The sequence below is a fragment of the Apteryx mantelli genome, chromosome 19 (genome assembly GCF_036417845.1).
Source record: "Apteryx mantelli isolate bAptMan1 chromosome 19, bAptMan1.hap1, whole genome shotgun sequence".
NCBI classification, from domain to species: Eukaryota; Metazoa; Chordata; class Aves; order Apterygiformes; family Apterygidae; genus Apteryx; species Apteryx mantelli.
In genome coordinates this window covers 13,723,857-13,749,185 of record NC_089996.1, presented here as the reverse complement: position 1 = coordinate 13,749,185, position 25,329 = coordinate 13,723,857, and the positions used below count along the sequence as shown (strand labels likewise).

Here is a 25,329-nt window from a genome sequence, read left to right as displayed (position 1 = left end):
GGATTCTCCCGCAGGCTGTGCTCCAGAGAACTCTTTGTGGAGAAACTCCAGTCCTAACACCTCAGATTCGTGCAGTGATTTCTCACCTGAAATCCCCCAAGCAAAAGCAACACGGAAGCTTAGAAGAAAAAGAGACCTAGCAGTCTCACCTCAGGCCTCTGCTTTAAAAAAAAAAAAAAAAAAAAAAAAAAAAAAGTCTAAGCAGTCCTAAGAACCCTAAAGAAAAATTTAAAAGCATCTGATTTCTCCCTTTTATTTCTTTTGCTCCCTCTCCAAGAGAGAGGCTCACTCTCATGTACAAGCATGATCCACGGGAGGCAGAACACATGTGAAGAACCTGTCTTACAATCTGAAAATTAAACTTTTTACCAGTCCTCCTTTGAGGATGAGATAAGATAGAAGCTAGAGTTTCAAGAAAAAAGTGGCTGAAGACGCATACTAACGTTTGATAAGATACAGGAACACCATCTTTGGTTTGAGAACTTTAGGCAATTTCAAAAGAAGGGGCAATGGTTGTTAAGGGATTGTTTTTAAAACCACTGTAAGTCATCTCTGTAACAGCAGTGAAAAGTAGCTGCTCAGTTTAAAATCACACGAAAAGTGATAAATATTTACTTTCTCAAGAATATCAAAGGTAGATACTAGTTACAGTGATTTGAGCCCACACCTTTATTTCTCCACAGACTTTCCTGAGTTCTTGTGGTAGGGAGAGTTAAGTAACCCTGGGATAACAAAACAAAAACCACATATATGTTTTAGTAGCTCTCTGCTACATTCTCTACATTCATTTAAAACAGGAATATATTAAAGACAGATCTGACTAAAATGCCAGATATATAATTTTTAACAAATATCGGGAAATAGTGAGATTTTTGCAATGGTCTTTCTTGTACTTATGGAATATTCTGGATCGTTAGTTATATATTTATGAGTTTTATATCAAAGAGTTCATACGAAAGCAGCACAATTCTGCCTCCAGATACATAGAAGCAGTTTCAAAGGATGACTTTAGTTGAGAACTAAACAGAAATAGCTGAAGGTAGAGTAACATTTCCTGAGTAAGGAGCACATTTTGTACCTCATAGCGAAAACCTGAGCTGTGCAGAGGGACGGTATCAGTTATGACCACTGTGTGCATCGGGGATGACTGCAGCCTCTGGCAATCTAAATTGTCAATTTAAATTAAAACACCATGCCGTCCCATTCTAATTTCTGTGTGAGGGCTTCATTGCTTGATTTATGGTGCAGTTAAATACAGTGAAGTTACACAGACATGTTCAAAGATAAAACTGCTTCCTGCACGCTCCAAATGAGCAGGTTAAGGGTATCAAGAACAGTCCTGACTTCTGCATTTACTTATGTTTCGATGTTTAGGGCAAAAGGACTAAAGAAATGCAGGGATCCTTTCTTGCTTCTTCCAATAACAAAACAGAACTTAAATCCTTAAAATTAGTATCATAGCAATACAAGAATTCTTTGTAAGAGAACATGCAATTGCACAGCAGCCTAAATTTTTGTAAACGAGAATATTTAACACCTAATTAACACACAGTCAAAAAGTCTTCAAGGAATAAAATGCTAATGAGTGCTACATGTCGTTCAGTATGCGTTTTGTTTTAGCTTGCTAATGTTCTCCACATCACACACAACCAATTAGGCAAATGGCATGTTCTGTCACACTGTTGATATTTGTTTTAATTCAAACCCTGATCTGCTCTGATTGATTCATTTTGATAGTCTGGGTATTGCATAAAGCTAGCAACCACGTATTAAAGCTACCTGGCTTCAGGATATAGGCAGTACTTACACAGTGACAGCATGATTAAGAAATTTAGATAAGGGCTAGTGAACCAGAGAGGTTTCACCTGAGATATCTGAAATAGAACCAGTCTTTTTTCTGACATTGCTAAGCTCATATTCAGCAATAAAATGTTCAGGAATAAATAAAAAATAAATACATTAAAAACCAGCAATAGCTGTGTCAACCGCCTTCCTTTTCCTCTAAAAAATAGCATACAGATACAACTAAATTTGAAATATATAGGTAAAAGAGTAATAAACCCATAGATACCTCAATCACTGCATGCTCAGGCATACAGAGAAACTGCTGTATCTGCTTCCTAGGTCTTGACAAGAGTTTTTCGGGGACATCCCTAACCGCGGATACCTCAGTGCAGGGCCTCCCTTCGGAGGCTGCCCCCGGACGCTCTCTAGCAGGGGACGCAGGGACGAGGGGGGTCGGCAGAGCGCGAGGGCGCACGGCCTGCGCAGCAGTTCCCCCCCCTCGCTGCTCTCGCTGCCCCTCTAAGGCACCTGCTTCTCCGCGCTGCTAACCAAGAGTCTGAGCCCCTGACGTGAGCACCTAGCCCAAGGCTCTCTTTCCTCTTAGGTATAGGTGTGTGTGTGTGTGGGGGGGGGGTGTTTTAGAAACACTTCTGCATTAATCTACGTAACTACAACAAAAATTGTTTCACTGGCAAGCGATAGGTTTTGGAGCGTGCCTCTAACACACTTGAACCATCTAATAAAACCCAGTGGGATTTTTTTCCCAGGTAAAAATTTATTCATGGGCATCAGGACTAGGAGAATTTGGCCTTCAGGCTTTGTTGGTATTTTATTTACGTGCAGAGCTTAGACTCAACAGAAGTTTTCAGTCTTCATTCTGCCTTTGCATTTTCCAAAGGGCATAGATAATTATTTTGTTGGAAAAAAATCATTTGAATTTATAACATGATATTTAGAGAAAACCCCAAAACTCTAAGCTTCAAACTTTTATATCATTGACAGGATAATTTAGTGTGTGTCTTACCCAGAGAAGTTTACAGAAATATTCACACAGTTCTCAGTACTTCATCAATATTAAATAATTAAGATTTCCTTTTTTTAAAAACAATGTAAATATTATGGTGCTCCCAACTAATCTACGGAAACATTTTTAGCAAATGCATCACTTGTATAGCAAACAAAGAAAAAGTGTAAAACATACTGTTCAGCCATTTAGAAACACAAGCTGCTTTGACACTTAGCCGATTCTGCTCCACTTGATATTTCCCTAAAACAAATTGCAAAAGACTCTGGCACCCTGTTTAAACTAACAGTAATGATTTTAATTTGAAAATATCTCTTGACAACAGTTGCCTAAGAAAGGCAACAAATCCCTAAACTGATTTTGTACTAGGAATCTCACATAGTTCTAGCTTTCACTTCATATTAATTGACTCTAACTCCTATTAGCTTAGGTCAACATTCAGATAGCTTTCAGACAACATATGCTTCTCAACTGCATGCAGTATTTTTAAAGAAATTTGGAAATATATATGCATGTGGATGTATAAGCCTATATATAATTCCAGAAGTGCCTCCATTTTTCCAAAGTGGAAATCTTCATAGGGGTAGCATGATTATTTCATACAATCTACAACAGCACTTTCTGAAGCATTGGTAACAAACACTATAACAATTATGTTTAAATTAAAACATTCAGTGACATTTGCATTATACACTGAAACACTTTTGTTTGTTTTACCAATTCGTAAGTATTTCTGAGACTGGACTATATACCTGAATGTAGTGCATAAAAAGACTTAGCAAAAGCCTGGCAATCACAGTAAAATTGTGTTTTAAGGCCTTTTTTTTTTTTTTTTTAAACTCCTTGCTCTGTTAAATCACACTTCAATATTCCTGAAAGTGTCAGTTACATACATTCTTCCCCAGTACAAAATTAAGAGACCATAATGCTTTTCATCACAAAGTGCTTTACAAATCGCCTTAAGAAAACCTGTGTTAAAACAGAACCAGACCAAAGGTAACTTTTCAGAAATCCGCTGCCTTCTCTTCCTCGGCCAGATCCTCAGCTTCTGCAGAACGTCACATGGCAGCTAAAGGCAGCAGACCCAAGAGAGCATCCCCCTGCCGCCGACCTAGCCCTCTCCTGGGACTCAACTGCCTTCAATGCCATTGCATAAAAATATACATCCAGGATGGGTTTTAATAGCTGCCATGTAAACATACATAATCACTTCCTTAGCAGTGTAATAAACTCACACCTTGGCATTCAGAAAATGTGCTCATAATTTGATAAAAATATACTAAGCTGGCAGTATATATTGTACCTTGTGATCACAGAGCAACACATTCCCAGGGAATTGCGTTTCTGCCCACAAATAGTTTCTCCCTTACTGTTTTCTATGCATGTTGATCCTGCTTTCTCTTAAAGTTTCCACCTCTTCTCTATTTTTTTTTCCTTAACTAATACCCCCAAAATACCCATGTTAAGTACATTTAATCACATATACAGTTACTTTATATTGACTTCTCAGAAGAGGCCAAACTAATTGTACATGATTCTCTAAATATGAAGCTTCTATGACATCAGAATTTTTCTTCAAAACCCAGGTGGGTAGCCCCAGTTTCCAAATCATCATTGTAAATGTGAGTCAAAATTTTCTGGAATTAAAATACAATTAAAATTCATTTTATTTTATCATAGTAGCTTTTAGAGGAGCATATCAAAAGTTTGCTCATTAGGAAAGACACATTTATCAATAGAAATAATAAAAGCTTAAAAAAGGATGTCTTTATCTTTATTTAACAAATGACCCAAAATTATGTCGACAATACATTTCATGTTCCTTTTAGTCTATGTTTTTAAAAGGACTGCTGGTAAATGCCAATATGCTTTTATGTTTTAAAAGTTCTTTAACCTTTTTTATAGACACCTTTTCTTAAGAATAGTATTTTATAGATACATAATAAGCCTTAAAAAAATACCTGAGAGGTCTTGCCTGGGGATTGCCTGCTTCTACATATGGATGTAAATAATCCTTTATGTAGAGATCAGCAGCACTATTAGAATGGGTGCAAATGAGAATCCTGCTGGAATAAATGGTGCAAATAAAAAAGCAATGAAGAAACAGAAAACAATTCAAAGCAGTAGAATACAAAAAAAAGGAAACAGTGGCCATCTTCCTGCACACTTCTCTTAATGAAATCAGTCACTGACCTACCATAGTTTGCATGATTCAGCCCTTTAACTCAAATCCTTCAGTTATGAAAAGATTTAAAGTTCAAACACAGTTTTGCAATAATTATTTTCTGATTATTAATCTAGACTTGATTTTAAGTAAGGAACAGCTCTTATTATCTAGCATATTGCACAACTTTTCATGTCGAGCGAATCACAGATTTTACATATCGTCAATTTTAATTAGTTCTGTTCTAAATGGAAAATATAGGCCAAGACTATAAAATTACTTTATCATTCAAAACAATGACGGATGGCTTGGGTTTTGTTTTTTGATTTTGTTTTTTAAGCTGGATGGAAATTCTATACTTCTACCTTCCACTTGAATTTAAGTAAAAAATGGCATTTTCATTGCTAATTAAGTATTGTTCTACATTTAGTGCCCCATCTCACCTAGTATCCTGTTGTTGGAGTATGTGCTTGACTGCCTGAGCCAGAGTGAATGTTTTTCCTGTCCCATAGGGACCGATGATAAGAACAGGAGGCAGTTGTATTGAAAGTGGAGTAGTGATAGCCAGAACAGCCTCTTTCTGTTTAGCATTTAGTCGAGGGTCCAACTGCTCATCCCATTGTCTGTACAAAAGGAGGCAAGAGAGTTTAAAAACAGAAACCATGAAAACCAACTGGCAATCAGAACTGCAATGAGGTAAGATTTCAAAAGCTTTAAAGAAATTAAAAAGCCTGTATGCTACCGTATTGATTGGATCATTCTGAGGCTTATTAAAAGATGATATTGTAGCAAAACAATCACATGCTGTTTATCACAAAGCTTTGATAATATTTGCAATAAATCAGGAAATTATTCAAGACAATCTAACCACTGCTCGATTCATATTACCTCACCTGACTATAATTAACCTGCATAGTACACATTTTGGATAAAGCATATGCTACTCCTGCACCTGATAATGAATGCAAGTAGACATACAATGTTTATCCGCTATTAAAATGCAAAATGTAACATTACATATGTTTCTTCCCCTCCAGTATTAGTGCTGTTGTCAGTTGTAAAAGCGAACAGTTAGACAGCCACAGCGCTTGGGGAAAATGAACTCTGATGAAGCTAACAGTGACAACAACTAATGGCTCCCCAATTAATTAGAAACTTTTCCTTACTTTTTTTGAGATGGTGAAGGCATATACTTCTAATAGGAAAGCAGTTTTAAAAAGTGTTATTACTGTCACCAGCTAATGACACCAGCATTAACGGGAAGATGCTTTCAAAAATTTCCAGCTAGCGTAAGAGGTTAAAGATTTGTATTCAAGTTTTTAATATGCCACTGACCGATTTAAAAGTAGACATGCAGAGTAAAAAGCACCCATCCCTGACGCACACACGGCCATACTTTTGAAACCCGAACGGCCTCGGTGCGAGCACTATGATTCTCATGGACGGGGAAAGCTTCCATTCAGTAGTAGTTTGCAATAGGGAGTAAAATCAAGAGGGAATTAACTGAATTCCTAACTCGTAAGACAGCTATGAACAAGTTGGCAGAAGAATCTAAGAAATACTGGAAAGATAACAGGGACATAAAACAACAATAAAAGAAAAAAAACAAAGGGAAAGACAGTTCTGAGTCAGTCAAAAGTGCTGGGCAAACCAAATCACCAGATGGAAAAACATTCTTATCACATTGACTTAAATTAAACTGCAGCCGTTACATAAATCATTTATATAATATAAAAATTACAAAACCGTTATAGAAATAAATTATAAACACTGCAACCATTATACGAATGTATGTAAATATAAATTTCCTGACAGAAAATGGAAAAGACAAAGTTCCAGCTTACTTACCTTCTTTTTATTCAAATCACAGCTTATATCCAAACTATTCCTAAACCCTATTTCCTTGTAAGACTCACCCAAAATTTAATTAAGTCAGTGAACAGATTGTCATTGTCTCCCATTAGCTCTGTAGAATAACTCTATACAAAACCTGTTCCCTTCTTCCTACCCTGTCGAAGCCTTGATACACACAGCAATTATCCTCACCCAGAACATTGCACCCACTCTTTTTCCATCTCTTCATAAACTAAAATTTTTCCAGTAATTTTTGTCTAGCTTTCCCAGGTTTCTGGCCAGATCACTTCCCCTTTATTCCATGAGCTATCTTCTGATCCATGCTTCATCACAATCATACTCTTAACGCTCACCTTCAGGACACCACACAACTCCTCTCCACCTCGTGCTGCACAGACTGTCAATCCCACGTGCCTCTCGTCTCCTTGGTGTCTACGTACAGAAACCTTACATCTCTTTTAGCCTTCCCTATGCACCAAGAATATTCACCATATCCCCTGATCCACAAAGCCTCATATATCTCTTCCAGTTGTTTTCCTCTGCAAGACAAGCTATTTTCACTTCTCCTTCCTGCTCTAAGCAAGTACTCTCACCACTCTCATCACTGTATCAGTCTCAGTTTCCTTTAAAAGTATGTATATTATATAGGGGGGTTATATTTCATAAAGGAAACTATAAGACACATATACAAAGAATCTCAGAACTGCTTGAAGTGCCATGCTGGTGCTTCCAGGACTCACTCCCATACCTTTTTTTGTCATCCCCTACAGTGATATGTCCAAATTTGGGCTCCCTGCCTCAACCTCCAAGAGTACTATTGGGCTGCTCATGCAGATGAAAGTCTGCACGCATGAGATCTTGCGCAGGAAACTCCTTCTAACTGCTACTTACATTTCTACAAAGTATCATGAATATTTTCAGTGAAGAAAAGCAGAACAGTAAATAACAACAGCAGTTTTCTACAGCTACAATATAACTGCAAAGTCTATTAAAACTGCAGTTCTACTTCAAGGGAACACTGATCAACATACACTAGGGTTAGGATGATCAGTTTTCTTGTTTTATTTAGAACAGTTCACTCCCTTCTCTGAACCATCCTCACCATTAATGAAGAGCAAGGCATATTTCCTGTTTTAGGGAAGATTTCAGCCATCTGTTATGAAAAATTCAATACTGCATTACCATACGATCTTTGATATTAAAGTGTTTGTATTCTTGTACCTGTTGGGACTCCAGGGTATGGTGGGAGTCATGCTGACATCTGGAAACAAAATACTGTTGTCCTTAATCCTGTCCAAGGCATAATGCATTTCACAGAGGGGTAAGCGATTTAACTGAAACTGAAGTTCAACCTACAGTATAAAATGAATGAATGAACAGAAGAACCAAAAATGATTAATTAAGAAAACACTATTTAGACTTTGTTGCATATGATAGTTAACAATTTTCTTTTAATGCAAACTACTCTCAGAAGAAAATAGCAAACACCATCTGATAAAAGATTTGCGATAGTTAACTTGCCCATTTTGAACCAAAATATAGCATTTTTGTAATGTAATTTAGTTGTTTGACTTTCATGAATACATTCCACTGTACTTTCAGAAAATCAGATTCTCAGAAAGTATTATTGTCCTAAAATATTGTTTTTAAAAATATAAGCTTCCATGCCTTGTTATAAGAACCACTTCAGAACACTGACAGGCCAGAAATTTTTACTGATCAGATGATATAAATCAGATACGTGACCAACAGAGATAAAACCCAAATCTTACTTACTTCCAACCAAACATTCTGTAAAAATATAACTTGTTGATTATGTTCAGTTATTGAAACAATTAGCTGCATATCAATACGTTCACTTTCTGTTCTCTCAATTACTTGTGTTTTAATGCTAGCAAATAAAAGATAATGCCAACAAAATCCTGGTACAAAGCCAGAAGCAACATGCAGAGTATGTTAACATCCCCAGTTAAACCCAAACTGAACAACAGCTGGTAAAATTAGTTCATACAAATGTATACCAAGAGCAAAGAGAAAAATACATTCTAAATTTGGAGACAGGATAAAATCAACTCCTGGGGAAAATAATTCATGAAAACATCTCACTCAGGTTGTAAGTTACACACATTTAAATTTGCATTTATCAATTTCTCCAAAAACAAATTATCTTGATCACAGCACTGAGCCAAAGAACTAAATGTTAACAATTAACACAGAAGCCTATATCAATAATTTCACACAAATTTGCACTAATGTTAAAAGGCATAAAGACACCCAAAGTTGCCGAGCAACTTCAAAGTGACTCATACACATTAAAATTTTTTTTCCAGCATTGTAACTGTAGCTAAATAGTCATGTAACTATTGTGCAACAACTCTAATGAGCATTTCATGATTAAACAAGAGCAAATAAGTACCGTACTGAGATTTATAATGAACCGTGAGCATGCTGAGAAATTATTTCAGCCTTCCTGGAAAAGCACCCCTCAATTACCTAGAAAACATAGCAATAATATTTAAAATTTCCACAGTCACCTTTACCGACAGCTCTCATGCTCACTTTGCAGAAGCTGGCTCTGTACTGCCAGCCAGCACACCAGAAAACCAAGAACAGAGCAGAGACACGCCGAGGCCGCGATGTCTGAACCGCTCCACCGCCGCAAGGAGACGTGGGCAGAGCCGGGGCCCAGCGCCCCGGGGAGTCCCGGGGAACGCCGCTGCGATGAAGGCAGCCCTTCTAAACCCGGGCCCCACGACCAGGCCAAAAATCTTGTCTCAGATGTATTGGTTCTCTCCTCTAGCACTCATTGACTCACTATTGATCTGTCCCTTATTGCTTAAGCACTCTTTAATCTCGTGATAATTACTGTTAGTAATCAGAAAGTTCAACAAACACCCAGCAACACTAAAATGCATTTTAAGACGATCTGTTTTGATACCTTATATATAGACACAGTGAAAATTATAAGTATAAAAAGTATTAAAAGACCTAGCCAATTAAATAAATTTTTTTATATAGTATATAGCAAAAAAAAGTGTTGTATTAAAGATCCTTGTGATTATCAAAGTAGCACAGTAAGCTTGAAAACAACAAAAAAAAAGTTAGAAAAGTAGACAGTCACTTCTCTAAACTCACAATGAATTCTCACGAACCTTCTCCTATAGAGGAATAATTTAGCCTTATATATTCAGGTATTTGTTGGATCTGACACCCCATTATCTGCCCATAAAGTTACTTGATACCACGGAGATCACAACTGTAAAACCTTCTGGTGTACTAATAATCTTTATTACTTCAAGAAGATCATCTCTTTCAAAAGGATGTGCAAAATGCAGCTCTTAGACAGCACTTCCTTTTTTCTAGTGTATTTAAATAATAGTATAATATGTAGCATGTAAAATCAATACTAGCTTTGCTGTAAATAAATGTCTGCTTGAATCAGTGCAGAATGTAGCCATTAACGTTCAGTGTCTCACAGATATAAAGGCATTAAATATTTATGTCAACTATCACATTTTACAACAAGATGTACAGCCAAAACTCCAAAGAAAAGGGCAATAACAAATCTGCACGATAGTCAGTGTGGAGTTCACTAAAGCGACTGTAATGGTTAGGAAAACCTTCCCCCCCCCCCATAGTACACAGGAATATTTAAGAATTTCCTCCCTGTCCCCCTGTGCCCACCCCTTCATGTAGCTTATGCCTGCCCAGTTCCTTGGTAAATACCCTGGCCTTTAAAAGCCGTGTGCTTTAACATCTGTCAAAAACGACAGATCCAGCTCACCCTGCCTGAGGGCAACCTTGAGATTCCTTCCAAATCTGTGCCCCATCCGTGTCTATGCAGTGTCCGACTTTGGCTGCCTAACCATGTCCTGCAGATGTTTGGAAAAGACAAATGGCAGCAAATGGCAGCAAATGGCAATGGTCCCGACCTCAGGGCTTGAGGTATGCAGGAAAAACGGCCTTGCTCAAGCAGATCCGAGGCTAACACGAGGACCCACTTCTAGAATGATAATGTAAATGCAGAACAACCATGACGCTCCTCTGCATGGTACTTTCATAGCCCCTTCTAGGAGCCTAAGTAAGGTGGTAGCACTAAACACCTCTTCTTAGCTACAGGCATTCACCACTTGTTTTTAAAAACAGCTTGTTGTTCATTTTATTTTTAATCCAGTTTGAACTGAATCAAATTTGCTATTGTGGAGTACCGAATGAGGCCATCTGTGAAGGAGAGGTATGTAACCTGCTTTAATATATATTCCAGAATAAGAAAACAGTGGGAAAGGAAGTTAATTCATTGCCAGTTTCCCAGCAAAGGACACAGAACAGTGTAACCACTCCAAAAATAAGAGAGTCTAATGCAAGGTTGGTCACCAAAAAGAGCAGCCAAGGGGTTTAAAGTACCAGCTCAGTCCATGCCGTCTTCATGAATGGTGCACTCGATAAAACTTAAGCTAGGACAGCAGGCAAACAAAAGATCAGGAAGTTCATTAGATGAATTATTAAGAGAGAAAGGAAATAAACCACATAACCTTTCCAAAACATACAGAAATAAAAGCAATTTGACCAACATTTAAAAATCACATGGGGAATACTAACTCCATCAAAGAGTCCCCGTGTCTTCAATAAACACACTATACATCTAAATTATAATATCCTCAGGCCTAATCTGAGGATCTCTTTCCAAATTTCAGTTACTTTTCAGTCAACACTCAATTGGAAAAAACTTTCCACACAATTAGAACCGATCACCATATAGGTAAATGTTTAAGGATTTGACCACTGGTTCTCTGATATATTTATGAGGTATTAAATGATTTTACAAATAACTTTAGGACCCAATTCTTAATGCAGAATAGAGGAATTACAAACTAATTTGTTGTCTCTGGCTAAGTTTTATAAGACACTCAAAGAAAAATAAGTTAGTTACTAAAGCCTCAGCTCATTTTGCATTCCAGCGGAGTTTTTGATAAGTCAATTAGTAGGTTTAATTATTGTTTTAAGAAAATAAGCACAAAACAAAGTGCCCAGTACAACATAAATCCTCCCAGACCAATTACTGATGCTAAATTAAGATGCTAGAATTCTTGCATATGTTTCCCCAAAACAAAATGAATGGGAGGAGGTAATCCTTGAGTGAAAAGGAATTAATTTCAAGCAGTTCCAGTGACCTTAATTTGAGATTATTTCTGTTTGGTAGCAAGATCAACCTCAAGGTCTACAGCAGACACAGAGGGGAAGAGTGGGAGGAGTGTAGCATTTAACGACAGCTTTGTCTTCCATTACCTGCACTTCCACTGACGTTCCATGTACTGTCTTGCTTGCAAACTACACAGAATTATTTAATACAAATACTCTTTCCTCACCAATTCAAGTCAACCTCAAAGTAAACAAAAACCGGATCTTCCTGCCAACACAATTTTCTCTAGCAAAAGCGTTATAACTTCATTTTGTGACTGAATGCTTCCGAGACAGATTTAAGTTGTAATATTTCTGCCCTTTACACAAACTTCACATCTCCTTGTCTTCACACGTGCAACAGTATGGTTCTCACAACAGATGACCAACAAAGAGCAACTTCTCCGGAAGGTGAAAGGTAAGACTGACTCCGCTGAATTTATTTGCGGTTCAACTAACTGCTTATTCAAGTCCAGCACCCCAAAGCCATGTCTACTGCACATTCCCACTCAGAGGTTCTCAAAAACTAGCACATTTGTGAAGCAGTCAAGGACCGACATGTCTCAAGGAGCAGGAAGAGACATAATGCAAACAGTTTGCATACCAACAACACTTCCACTCAGACTTACCTGCATTTCACAATCTGCCCGAAGATTAAGTTCTTCACAGCATTCCCTGGATACTCGCAAGAAGATATAATCCTTTGTTTTCTCTTCAATAGCTGCTTCATAAACCTTCTCTTTGGTTCCTTGGGTCTGTGCTGACTTCTCTTTAGTGACAGGCAATAAATAAACAGCATTGACTTTGGTCATCACCAGCCGTCCAGCCAAAGTGTCTTCCGAAAGCGTTTCAGTGAGCTTAAAGCGGCCAAAAAGTTGTCCATTTTGAGCATACTTTGCACCTCCAGAAACACCAGTAAGCATGAAGCTTGCTACAATCTGCAATTGCACTTTTATGTTGAACCTAAGAAGAAAGCATCAAGTCAGTGCAGAAAAATGCTCTCAGATTTAGAAATTTCACGCATTCACAGATTGAGCATGCATTGCCTTACACTCTGGGTGTATAAGAAATTATTAAACATAAGCAAGAAAGCCAAACCTGGCCCTTCACTAGTACGCAGCTTTAGCATGTTTACAGATTTTGCTTTTGATGATAGCCAATATCAAACATATATTTACAAGAATTAATATCGCCTCACAAGAACCCTCACAAGAGAGAATCAAATACTAGTTTCTAAGACCAAAATAAGTCTAGGGTGAAACACAGTTGATGTGCAATGTCCCAAAGCAATAATAACATATATAAACAATTTATATTGTAAGCTTATGTTATATTTACTGATTTTACTAGGTATTCAGGGAGACATATACAGGCAAAGAATAGAATAAGGTTCCTATTTATCCCATATCTCTCTTCCAGGCTGCAGATCAAAGAAGATAATCTACAACTTGAAGAAGGCAAATAGTATGGATTGCTTCTATAATTCAGACAGCTTGATTAAAATGCTTCCTAAATTAAGAATATAGGCATTAAAATGAGATCAGTTTATTTAGAACAGGGGAATGGCATCACAGGCTTGGCCATATGAGTCATCCGTCCACAGAATGCCTATTGGCAGCAAGTAACAAATTCATTCTTTGTAGTTACAATTTTCAAAAAGTCACATGTGTAACACATTAAAGTGACTTATTAGCACATTTTATTGACCTCTCACCAATACATAATAATCTTCTCCTATGGTTTTGTACAGACTGCTTCAATCTGGTTTTAAAAAGAACAAAAGAAAGAAGAGTCTGTCACTCTCTTTAGCAATATTCCAATCTCTTCTCATTAGCAAGGTTTTCCTGAATTTGTAATGAATTACCACGAAACGAAATAAAATCAGACCATATTTTCCACAAATATGAAGCTGCCATTATGTGAAATAACTTCCAATCTTGAATAAAATCTCTTAGAAAAATGTATTTTCAGACAATGTTTTTCAAACTTAAACTGTTTTTGTTTGATCTGTTGCTCTTCTTTCTGATCATTCCTATTTTAAAGTCATAAATCTGGTAATTTATAGTTTTAAAAAAGCACTGTAGTGTCAAGAATCACAACCCATAATAAAATGCAACATCTTAGCTCTCTTGGAATTTAAATATCTACCAAACCAATAGAATATATTTTTTTTTCCATATCTGGCAAATCCTTAGTCTTGCACGAAAATTGCAAGTTTGCCCCCTCGTGGCACTACTCACTTCTTTACATATTATGAGTCAGATACACATCTCAGAGAGATGTCTTCTTATTTAACATGGATTCGTCCTGTTCATCAGTAACTGCAAAGGCTACCGGGCAAGCTACAGTTAAAGTGATCACTCAAAAGCATGAATTTAAGAGAGCAGACTAAAATTTAGCGAAATCCTTCCAATTTCCAAATGCACTAAAAAAAGGAAAAGCAGACCCTTTCCTATGGCAATGCCGCATTATTTTGAGCATCTATCAGTAAGTTAACAACATTTAAAACAGTTCATATCTCATTTAGATGATGTTACAATATCGTATAAAACTTAACACAGTAACTGAGAGCTCTACACTATTACTCAGACACAATCAGATGTTCTTGTGAATTTATTTTGTTAAAGTTTTCCTGAAGTTGAATCCTTACGCTGTTGAAGACGTACCAGCTCATCCTCAAATTCTAATTGTCAGACCCCACTGGCAAACACTATTACTGCCATTCTGTGACAAGGCACAAGCTAATCTTTTCCTAACCAGCTAAAATCAGTGTACTGTATTAAAGGGAATCTAATCTTTACAGATTATCGAACAATTTCCATTGAGTAAACTGACACCTTCTGGTGAGCTGTTAAACTACAGACTCCTCTAAGGACTAAACTTAAAAAATCAGAAGTTGCTTCTTTCATCCATTCTTCACCATTGCCTTGCACTTAAATATCCTGCATTGCAGCAGAAGTGATTCGTTTTCTCTGTTTTTCAAACTGAGGATCAGAATCTGTCCACCTAAAATGTGTGCTTTGGACTTACACTGTGATTCATTTTTGTAAAAAAATAAAAAATAATTAAAAAAAATTTCTAAACATTTACATGAATTAAGATTCTCAAGATCCCTATAAATCACGGGTTTACTTTACAGACCAGGCAACTGATGTATAAAGAGGTTAACTACTCCATTTCCAACGTGGGTTTGATTTTAATTTTTAGAAATGATGAACCTTGAGTTTCTACTGAGTCTTCAATTCTGGTAAGTAGCCCATAGATGCCTCAAGTTGGTCATCCAAGAAAAATCACTGAAAAGTAAAGCTGAGATCTGAAAACGTGGGCTTTAGCGATGATCTGTGAAATAACACAGCAATAGTGGTGAAAGAGCACTACAATGCGGGCTTCTGTTTCGCACTACAACACTCCTTTTCCTAAAGCATTAGTTACTAAAAAAGAGACTATTGAATTTCACTGCTCCCAGGTTTTCTCCATAAATTCCACTAAATACCGCTTTCAGTTAGTTATGTAGAGTTTTTCTACAAGGAAATAATAAACTCTTCATCTTCCAAACAAGTTGAATGAATACGTATGTATGTTCCAGCACTCTCCAATACACTGCAGCATTTTCTAGATTGCATAATGGATCCTTTTGTACTAACACTTAAAGATTTGATGGTCACCTAATCAGAAATGCATGTTTAATTACCATTTTTTAGCATGCTCTTACATAGAAACTTTTTCACAGAAGTCATGATGATTTCTTTTAGCATTCTGATACAGCAAATTCAATTGCAGCATTTAAAAAGTGTTCTTTTCTCAATGCAGGAAGAATTCTTAGGGGGTAAGAATACCTAGAATTTTAGGTTTTTTCATACTTCAATTTAGTCATTTTATGAGCACACTCTTCTGGACACCAGGAATTTTTTCAGGTCTTTGATTACTGCTTGATTTTTGGCTGCGCACAGTGGGCTCTGCAGGCCATCAGACTAAAACAAACCTTTCTAATCATCCAAAACATAAGCATATTTTAACAGCACTTCTACCCCATGACCAATATTTCAACTTCAGCAGAGATGAATGCAGCTTATGCAAAAAAGGAAAAAAAAAAAGTAAGTTTCCTCCCTAGCACTGCAAAATACCAGCAGAATTAGTGTTAATGAAACCAGCTAAAGACGACCTTGTTGTTCACGTTTTAAAATCACAGAAATTAAAAGAAGACTTAATAAATCATTAATCCATCCAGTGCCAATGCAGACAATAATTCCCAAATGGCCGTTCTGAACAAAGAAGCTTCATATAATATTTTCTTAAAAGCAAGTTCAACATGATTTTATTTTTACATTGATGTCTGCAAAGTTCACACAGGGGTGCAGCATGACAGATACCTAGGCATTATTAGAAGGTAAGACACAGTAACAACAAAAATTTATTTTCCAAAGTCAGTGTTTTAAGTTTTCACAGCTTTGAGTATAAATCTGCTCTGTAATTCTGGTAGCAAACAATGCACTGCATGGCAGGAGCAATATGTTACCTCTCAGATTCATTCATGTTCGTACCAGAAAATATACATAAATTCCAACTATTATAACAATTATATGCTGTTTTTCTTTTTAATGTGCAAGAGAAAAAGGAGGAGATTTAAAACCCTCCAAAGATTGTACGCACTCAAAACTTTCCAAAACCAAACAAATATCTAAATCAGCATATTGTTTTGTTTTTTCTTAGAAAGAGTGCATTCGTGTTAGGAAACTAGACAGCAATGGATCCCTTATTCTAACCTCTATTACTCTATTTTGTGAGGTACTCAAGTACTTTTTATAAGTGCCTTGGAATATTAGAATAAATACAATTTAAGCTCTCCAAGACCATCCTAAACCCAGAATGAACTCCCTTTAAAATGAGTTCGAGACTGGCTAAAGCCACTGCAATCTTTATCTTATCCAATACTTTTCAACAGTTCCACTCAGTGACCCCATGCGAAATGTGCAACAGTAAGTGTTTTTCCTAGAACACGAGAAATCATCAGCATTCTGAAAACCCAGCAATTCACTCCAATCTGACCTGCAGACATTCATGTTATTCCAGTCGTCTCATAGGAGACCGTGTTGACTAACCCTAGGACTTCTATGATATATACAAAAATCCATTAAAGAGTAGCAGTTCATAAACATTTTGACTCATGGCACCACTTCAGGTAATATAACCCACTTGCATTTGTATTTCTGGGCCCATTTTCACACTTGCAACCCCAGCAACTCACTAGAGAATACCAAGTGTGTCATCTTATCCGCAGAGGATCTGCAAAGTGTGTTAGTTTGAGCCTTGGTGTAATAAAGTGGGTCAGCTACAAGATCAAAAGAATATTTCTGTCATCAACGCTATCAAAACAGAAGACTTCAAGCACATTATTAAACTTACTTTTATCAATCTACTAGATAGAAAAAGAAGAGCAATAACTTATTGCTGCATCAAATTGTCCAAAAGGGAAGCATTAAACACAGGAATGCACTCATTATTCTTTCATTTCTACAGGCACACTGCTTTTTGGTTTCCTATGAGGTTTGAGATTGTAATTCTTAATGTGAAAATTCACTCAGAAAAAATATTATTTATATCATATTTTATAAAGTTTACTTTAAATGCACTTTTGTTTTAAAAAATCTTGGAAAAGTCATCCTGATTATACACACATACGATGGAGAATATTTTTGTATGCTGAAAGCAGTCTTCAAGCACGATTCCTCTATATGTTAGATTCCAGCTCAAGAACAGAGCACAATAAAGATAAAAGACATGGGAAAAAAATAGCCCAAGTATACTGCACTTCATCTGAGATATGAAAAAGAAATGGAAACATTTTCATGCTTTAAGAACATTAGAAATACAAACCATTAATGGATTTTTTCCCCCTAAATAGCAGAAGAGTGATTCAACTGAACCTCTGTATTTCCAGGATTGGTTCTTCTTATAAAGGCATTTCTGACTTGGAGCTTAAGTAATTTAATTAAACTAAATTTACTACCAAATTAAGTCAAAGGGAAGATATACTTTCTTGACTTTCCATTTTGAGCAATGCATCACTTTAAAACTCTTTCATACAATGAGTGAAGGTGAAATTTTTAACCACAAATATCAAAATACCACAAAAAAGGCCCAGTGAGACTCTGTACATGGGACACTGACATCTTTTTCCTCACTCTGTATTTGTTCACGCAGCTAATCTAGTTGGACAATATGTACATAAGAACTAAAAATATTACAGAACGGAGCAAACAGAGCATGTATATTATATGCCTTTTATTAGGAGATTTATTCAAAAGCTAGTTCTCAGCCTATTTAGAGAATAAATATTACAATATCAGCTCTCACATCACCATAAGATCAGAGTTTGAACCACTACACAATTCAAACTTCTTCTAAAAACTGTATTTTATGCTCCCTTAACATCTTTTATATGAAGGTTTCATACACTGCTGAGCTATAATCTACTTTTACCAAGGAACAAAAAATATGTAAATAAGTCCTATTATCAATTTCTTTCTGTTTAGAGAGCCAGAAAGACTACACAAAAATAAGTATTATCAAGACATTATAAGAATATTGTACAACAGCTGTTCAGTACCTCCAATTGTAAGCATAGACTGATATAACTTATTTAAACAAATATTAATAAATTACACTTGTTAAGTGCTAGTTTAGTACTTTATTAAAGTACTCCAGATACTCTCCAGATTCACACACAATTTTATTTCCAAGAAATAGGAAGACTTAATACCTTAACCATTAACCCTTACAAAACCAATCAGGTAGATTTAGTTAAGAAAAAGTTGCCATCCTCATCATTTTGACAGGACAGCAACAACATCTAAGATACAATTTGATAAATGCATTACTTACTTGCTAACTTCCTTATATTGTGCTATTTCCTCAATATAAAGGAGGTCATGCAACCGTGACTGATAGTTGGTCTTGGTCAATGATTTGTCCAGGACAGATTGTGTAAAGAGCTGGTCAGCAGAGAGAGGAATTTGGTATCTGGTAAGAAGGCTCTTCTCCAATTCAGTAGTTTCATTAGGCTCAAATTCTACAATAGTCTTAGAAGTAGAATCCCAACGCTTAGCTGTGGTTAGCAGCTGTTGCCGTGCGTGCATCAGGTATTCAAGATCTGGATGCAGATATATAATAGGGAAAGGAAATAAGTTCAGACTCTTCAAACTCCTTTCATCAAAAAGATCATTTTCCATTGTGATCACAAACGCTTGATAAGCGTAAGTGGGAAACATTGGATCTCCTCCCACATGACTGCCCCACAATTGCTTACAAGTGAGACAATAATCTTGAGTTTAGGAGACAAAAATCTAATTATTAACAATATATGGTTAAAAAAAAAAAACTCCTAAAAATAATGCCATTCATGATAATAAACTAACTACAAATAACAGTCTCCTCTGCCCAGAACACCTTTAGTAATTTCATTGCTTGTACTTTAACACCCTTCTATTCAGGTGTACACAGAGAGCAGGCAGGCTCTCAAACAATATCAGAAAATAAGATATTCTATAGACTGCAAACAGTCTCGGATCACAGACAAACAAGAAAAGCTTTTATTTCAAAAACTGCAAGCAACTTTGAAGGACTTGCCAACACAGTATGCTTCCAAAGCCTAACTGTAACATCATCTCCTTTCAGAAATACCAAGTAAAGAGCCTCACAACACATGCTATAAAATTTACAAGGTAATAAAAGCAAGTCAATAAGCTAGCTGGTAAAAAAAATCTTTAATTTGCAGCATTTCAAAAGCCTTTAGAAGAATAAAAGAAAATTCCACAATACCACATTATATGTGTATTTTGGAGAGAGTCACATCATATAGCTAAAGTGAGTTTGCTAAGCACAACTTTGGAAATGTAACCCAAAACAATATAAAGTCAGAACACTAAAAGGAAATTAATGTTTCAGTTTACCCTAATTTCAGGGGCCGTGTAGCTTAAATCAGAAACAGAAAACCAAGCACTATCTACAGCCACCCAAAATATATCCATTAACGCCACAAAAACGCTCTGACAACAATGCAGCAGTTAACAGACTTGCAGTTAAATTGCAGAGCTGAAAACATTTGGCCTTTATAGTTAAGGTATAATATTATAATGTATTATTTCTAAATCAGATTTAAGATAGGTATCCAGGATTTCACAGCAATGCTGAAAAATGCGCAAAAAATACTTTAATCTCACATTAAGCACTTAACCATCTTGACTGTCTTTCTAAACAGAGGAAAAATGCAAGGTCTTTTTAGCAAAAGAAATCTTGGTTCAGCATGACTATGACGACAGGAATTTAGTTTGTCTCACTTACTAATCTCATAAAAATCTGTTCGCAAAGAAGCCACATCTAAGTATCTACCTCAAGCCTCAACTGCACGAGTAGTTACAGCTGCATAGGGAGAAAAGGCCCACGTTTGAGCAGCTTCTGTTTGAAATCATCTCATGGAAAATGAAGCTTTCTCTGGTACAAATCGTACCTCGGATCACAGAAGCTCAGTGATTACGCCGGTTTAGCTTCCCTGCTTGCTAGGAAGATGCCATTTAATTCCAAGCACTGCAGAAGCTGCCGCTGCAAACCTGACATAACACCACATCCCGGCTGCTAGCCCAGACTGCGCACATGCTGCCCCTCTCTTTAGGAGACTTTGTACTTTCTCAGTGCACAGAAAACTTCCATTAATTCTCTTTTTCCATAGCAAATAAAGATTTCAAAAAGCACAATGGAGGCTCCTCTGTTACAGTATTTTAATGTTGACCTCTCTTCCGTGCCCAGATATATAGGCAGGGTCCCAAACTACCGCAGGAATTATGCAAAAGGGACTGCAGGCTTCTCAGTTTAAAAAGCATTTTCATGAGATCCCAACCCATGGACGCCAGGCGTAAAAGGAACAGTACAATGAGACACATGCAATATGTTATCCCTGTCACCTGCCTACTTACTGCCTTCTCATGGTAACTTCCTGTTACCAAAAGCCCAGGATTTTGTATTTATATTACCTGTAAAGCACCTACCACTCTTTTAGTTTGAAATAAGCATTAGTAGCAACCTGCTTTAAGACCCACTTTAGCATCCCTCTGCATGCAGAGGGGCAATATGTGAAAAGGAGATACCAGTAACTAATCCCAGACAGCGCTATCTTAACTTCATCTACCACTTTCACCCAGACTTGCATTGGCTGTTCCTGGTATTGCTCTGTTTAGTAGTTAGTTTAAAACAGCAAAGACCCAGACCATAGACAACTCTGACAATTAAAAACTTTGGCTTTGCAAGTAAATGATAAGTTGGCTTTCTTGGTCTTAAACAGCTCTACATTAAAAGGACACCAGCTCTCCAGAAAAAGTGTCTTAGTAAACCTGTCAGCTGCGATTACCCGCACCGTTACATGGAGAACATATAACAGCTCCTGAAAAGACCATAGCCTTGCTTCTAAGCATAGTTTCTCATTCTCAATGCAATATTCTCTGCTTCAAGAGACATTTCAACTTGTACAGTCTTCCTGCTCTTGGTTACAAGAGCTTGGGTCACCTGGAAAGATCAGATCATAATCTTTGGCATCTGTTATTTACAATATCTTTTTGGTAACATTGCAAACGTTAGTCTGTTATATGTAAATAAAGGCCAGGAAGAGAAAACTGCTGTTTTCTTAGTTTCACCTTCTTTTTCCTGGTTACATCCCAGAGCTACAATTTTGTCTCTTTGGTGTTTATATCTCTCAAATCGTTGTAGAAAATTACTATACTCTATCCAAACCCTTTGTTTATTGCCAAGTGACACATATTTAGCTCTTTTAATCTTTTGTCATAAATCAAAGCACTCCCTTCTTTTTTTGCACTTCTGCTTTGAATATCTTCCAATTTGCCGACATCTTTCCGATAATGAAGTGATTTCAGGTTTGTAATGAGAGGCATAGATCAATTTTGCAAACAGAGTACAACACCTACAGCTACACGTAGTTAAATTTTCAACTTAAACACATAAAAAAATATATAGCTACATATTCTTTGCGTTTTTAGAATTCATACCACCATCAGTAATTTGTTGTGCTACAAGCCTACACTTTGTCTCTTCCTTTTTACAACTTCAGTCAGACATTACAAGGAAAAAAATTACCTCTTCTCAGATAGTCTGCTTTTAATTAATGAACTAATTATCAGGTGCATTCTTACACAGAAACATTTCCATCTTTCCACTGATCTTTTCTAAATTTTTAACATTTGCACCCATACAAGAATATATATTAAAACATAAACATACTTTAGCTTCCAAAGATGCTTTCAGGCACATATCACACTACTATTCAGTAACTCCTAGCATTTTGACAAGATTTAGGAGCCAAATCCTGACACAGTGTAATAGTCCTACAGCAATTAATTCCAGTGAACCCAGGCCAATTTTCACCTTCTGAATCTTCATCCGCTATTTATACTCATATACATGATGAACATAAGAACATATAATAAAAGACATCCATTAACCATTAACAAAGATGCTGTTCTGTTCAGAAATATGAAAAGCAAAGAGGTAACGTGGACAGCTTCCACTATTCCAAAAGAAAGTTTTCATACATTACCTTCTGTTGAAGCAGCATCAATCATTACTCGTTGCATGAGGACCGGTTCTAATCCAAAATCAAACACAACAGTTTGGCGAAAAGTTCCAAAGATTTCTGTGTTAAAGGCTATACTGACTTTGTATATATAATGATCTATTCCATTCTGGACCATCTTTCCTCCTATCCATTCCTGACAGTTTTCTGGAACTTCTTGGGATACCTGGGTAGTGCTGTCTCCAGCAGATATTGCAACGATACTGAAATGTGGACGATGGGCATCATAAAGTAATGCCACTCGATACAGCATTCTTGCAGGCTATAAAAAAATGCAAAGGTTGAAATGACAGTATGTTGGGAAACTGAAATTATTTCAGAAATATCTTCATTTGCAATCATATAAGAAAGCTTATAAGAACTCTCAGCTTCTCAGAGCAGGTACAAGTCCTGCCTGCTTTCCAAAAATCAGAGCCCTGGATACATAATGACCAGGACAGCTGAGAGAGAGAGAAAGGACATGGTGCTGCTAGGAAATAGCTGTATTTTAAAAGAAGTATTTTGTGATTGAAATCTCAAGCACAAAAGGCTACGGACTGCATTCCAGTTTTTATTGTTGACCCACTTTCAAAAGATCAGTAGTCCTACCTTACAAGTGAGAGCAAATGTCCATGTCTGATGAGACTTTTTGGTGGTGACAGTTACTGATAGCTCAGGATTATGTTCTACTCTCACTCCTTCTACACTTTCACTAAGCTAGATTTAAAGAAAAAGAAGATAACATTAAGCTTCTACAGACAATATCAAAACAAAAGCATTCAGGAAAAGCTTCTATTTTAGCACAGACAGTGAAAAGAATGGTTTTCTAGATCATGAACTGAACTGAACTAGAATTGTTTTCTAGGATTTATGCAAGTCCTGCATAGGAATTAGAGAAGATGCATGCTAATTCAGAGAGACAAGCAAACCAACTCTACTATATCTACTATAAGCAAAGAGTACAACCATTTAAGGAAAATTAACACAGGACTTCATTTTCAAAAATCAGCTTAATTGTAAATGCTTACGTAGAACATGATTTCATTTGGAAAGAAGGATCTGATACAATGAGGCCCAGAGACTGCATTTCTGAAAGACCCCAGATCTCACTGACTTTAATGAAAGTACTAGAAACACCAGGAAACTAGGCTTTCTACTCATTAATCCATTTTGCAGAGTCCACTCTTCCCGGATTTTAAACAATAGATGGACCGAAAACTCCTTAGGGTCAGTGGTAAGTAGAGCTGGTCGAATGCTGTAAAAACATTCTTTGGAATTCCAAACAGCTGCTGAGTTTGATCACATCCATACCCCTCACTCTTCAGTATTCAAACATTTTTGAATGTTTGGGGAATGGCTGTTCCTCATACAAGTGCCTGCAGCTGCAGGCAAAGAAAAGGAGCCATGCACAAACAAGAGTATTCTCCACTAAGTAGTGAAAGCTTCACCATTTATTGTTCTCCAGTTTTAAAAGTTCTACCACGCCATCAAGGAACAGGAACAATACCATGGGACTTGGCTGAACGAGCCTGCGCTGGGAATAGCAAATATGCAAAATGAACAAGCTGTGATTAACCCACAAGCTGTAATTCACAAACACTTTACTGGATTCCTGAAAAGAATGAGTACATTTGCAGAAATCAGCCCAAGTCTGTGATATCTTTGCAAGCAGACATAGGGCTGAATGGAAAGGGAAGAAAATTGGTTGGACAATTTCTTGGTAATTAGTAATTCGACCAGCTCTGATAGTAAGGGCCAAAAACAGGCTCATCTGTTAGTTTTAAATATGAGCACATAGGGAAGTAGTATATTTTCCTTACCACTTTCTCAGGAGATAACGAATTCATCCATTTCTCAATCAAGGTTTCCATATAACTGCCCGAACATTGTTTGTTTTCCTTCTGCTGTTTTAATCTGATCAAGCGGGAAGCATATCGTTTTTGCCATTCTGTTAGCTCTTCCTGGGAATGTGCTGAAGTACACTGTGCACCGTACCTGCAGATCCCTTGCTCTAAAAATCTACATAAAATAGGAAAAACGATTATGCCTTAAAGTTTTCGGTCTCTAATTTAAAAAGAAATTTATCAAGATTTTACTTCTAAAGCCAGAAGGACTTGTTAAGTCTCTCTCACAGAACTAATGGCAGTTTTAGTCCACGGGAATTGATTTGGCAATATATAAATGTACTTAGCATTTTGTAAGAGAGGTAGCAGCTTCTCTGACTGCAATGTCCAGAAAGGTGTATCAAATTTCTTTCAAACATAACAGGACACAAATCCTATTAAGAAATTTCCAGCTTCAAAGAAAAAAGAAACAAGTGTTTGTACAGCAGTTAATGCAATGAGATCACGGGCCATCCCTGAGATTACAAGGCGCTGCAGTAATATGAATAAAATGCTGTTAATCAGGGGCAGAGGGAAGATACAATGTAATTTCCTCCAGCAGTTACGTTATTAGCTGATAAATGCTCATTCAGCAGTTTTTCCTGGCGCAACAGTGACATCATGTGGTTCTTCCTACTAAATACACCTACACAGAAACAATCTCTCCAGGAAAAGGTTCAACCATCCTCTTCGTAAAAAGTGTCTCAAAGGATCTATTTTATAGAGCTTAAGGATTTGTTACTGAAGTAATTTTTTCATGTAATGGCACGTGCTGATGCATTAAACTCAATGATATACTTATCACCTAAATACAATTTAAGCATTC

General features: G+C 36.7%; 1 protein-coding gene across 6 annotated transcripts in view; it reads right to left on the bottom strand.

The window, feature by feature from the left end:
• The window catches only part of HELZ (helicase with zinc finger), a 92,119-nt gene that overhangs the window by 38,072 nt on the left and 28,718 nt on the right, over positions 1–25,329 (bottom strand). For 5 of the 6 annotated variants that reach the window (XM_067308108.1, XM_067308110.1, XM_067308111.1 and 2 more), the window contains 8 exons: positions 24,441–24,639; positions 23,230–23,337; positions 22,606–22,903; positions 18,888–19,155; positions 12,635–12,968; positions 8,049–8,179; positions 5,417–5,596; positions 4,771–4,875 (listed from right to left, as the gene is read on the bottom strand). In XM_067308108.1, the coding sequence (XP_067164209.1) occupies positions 4,771–4,875; positions 5,417–5,596; positions 8,049–8,179; positions 12,635–12,968; positions 18,888–19,155; positions 22,606–22,903; positions 23,230–23,337; positions 24,441–24,639 (1,623 nt within the window). The remainder of the gene's footprint in view (positions 1–4,770; positions 4,876–5,416; positions 5,597–8,048; positions 8,180–12,634; positions 12,969–18,887; positions 19,156–22,605; positions 22,904–23,229; positions 23,338–24,440; positions 24,640–25,329) is intronic. The other variant, XM_067308109.1, reaches the window with a different exon arrangement.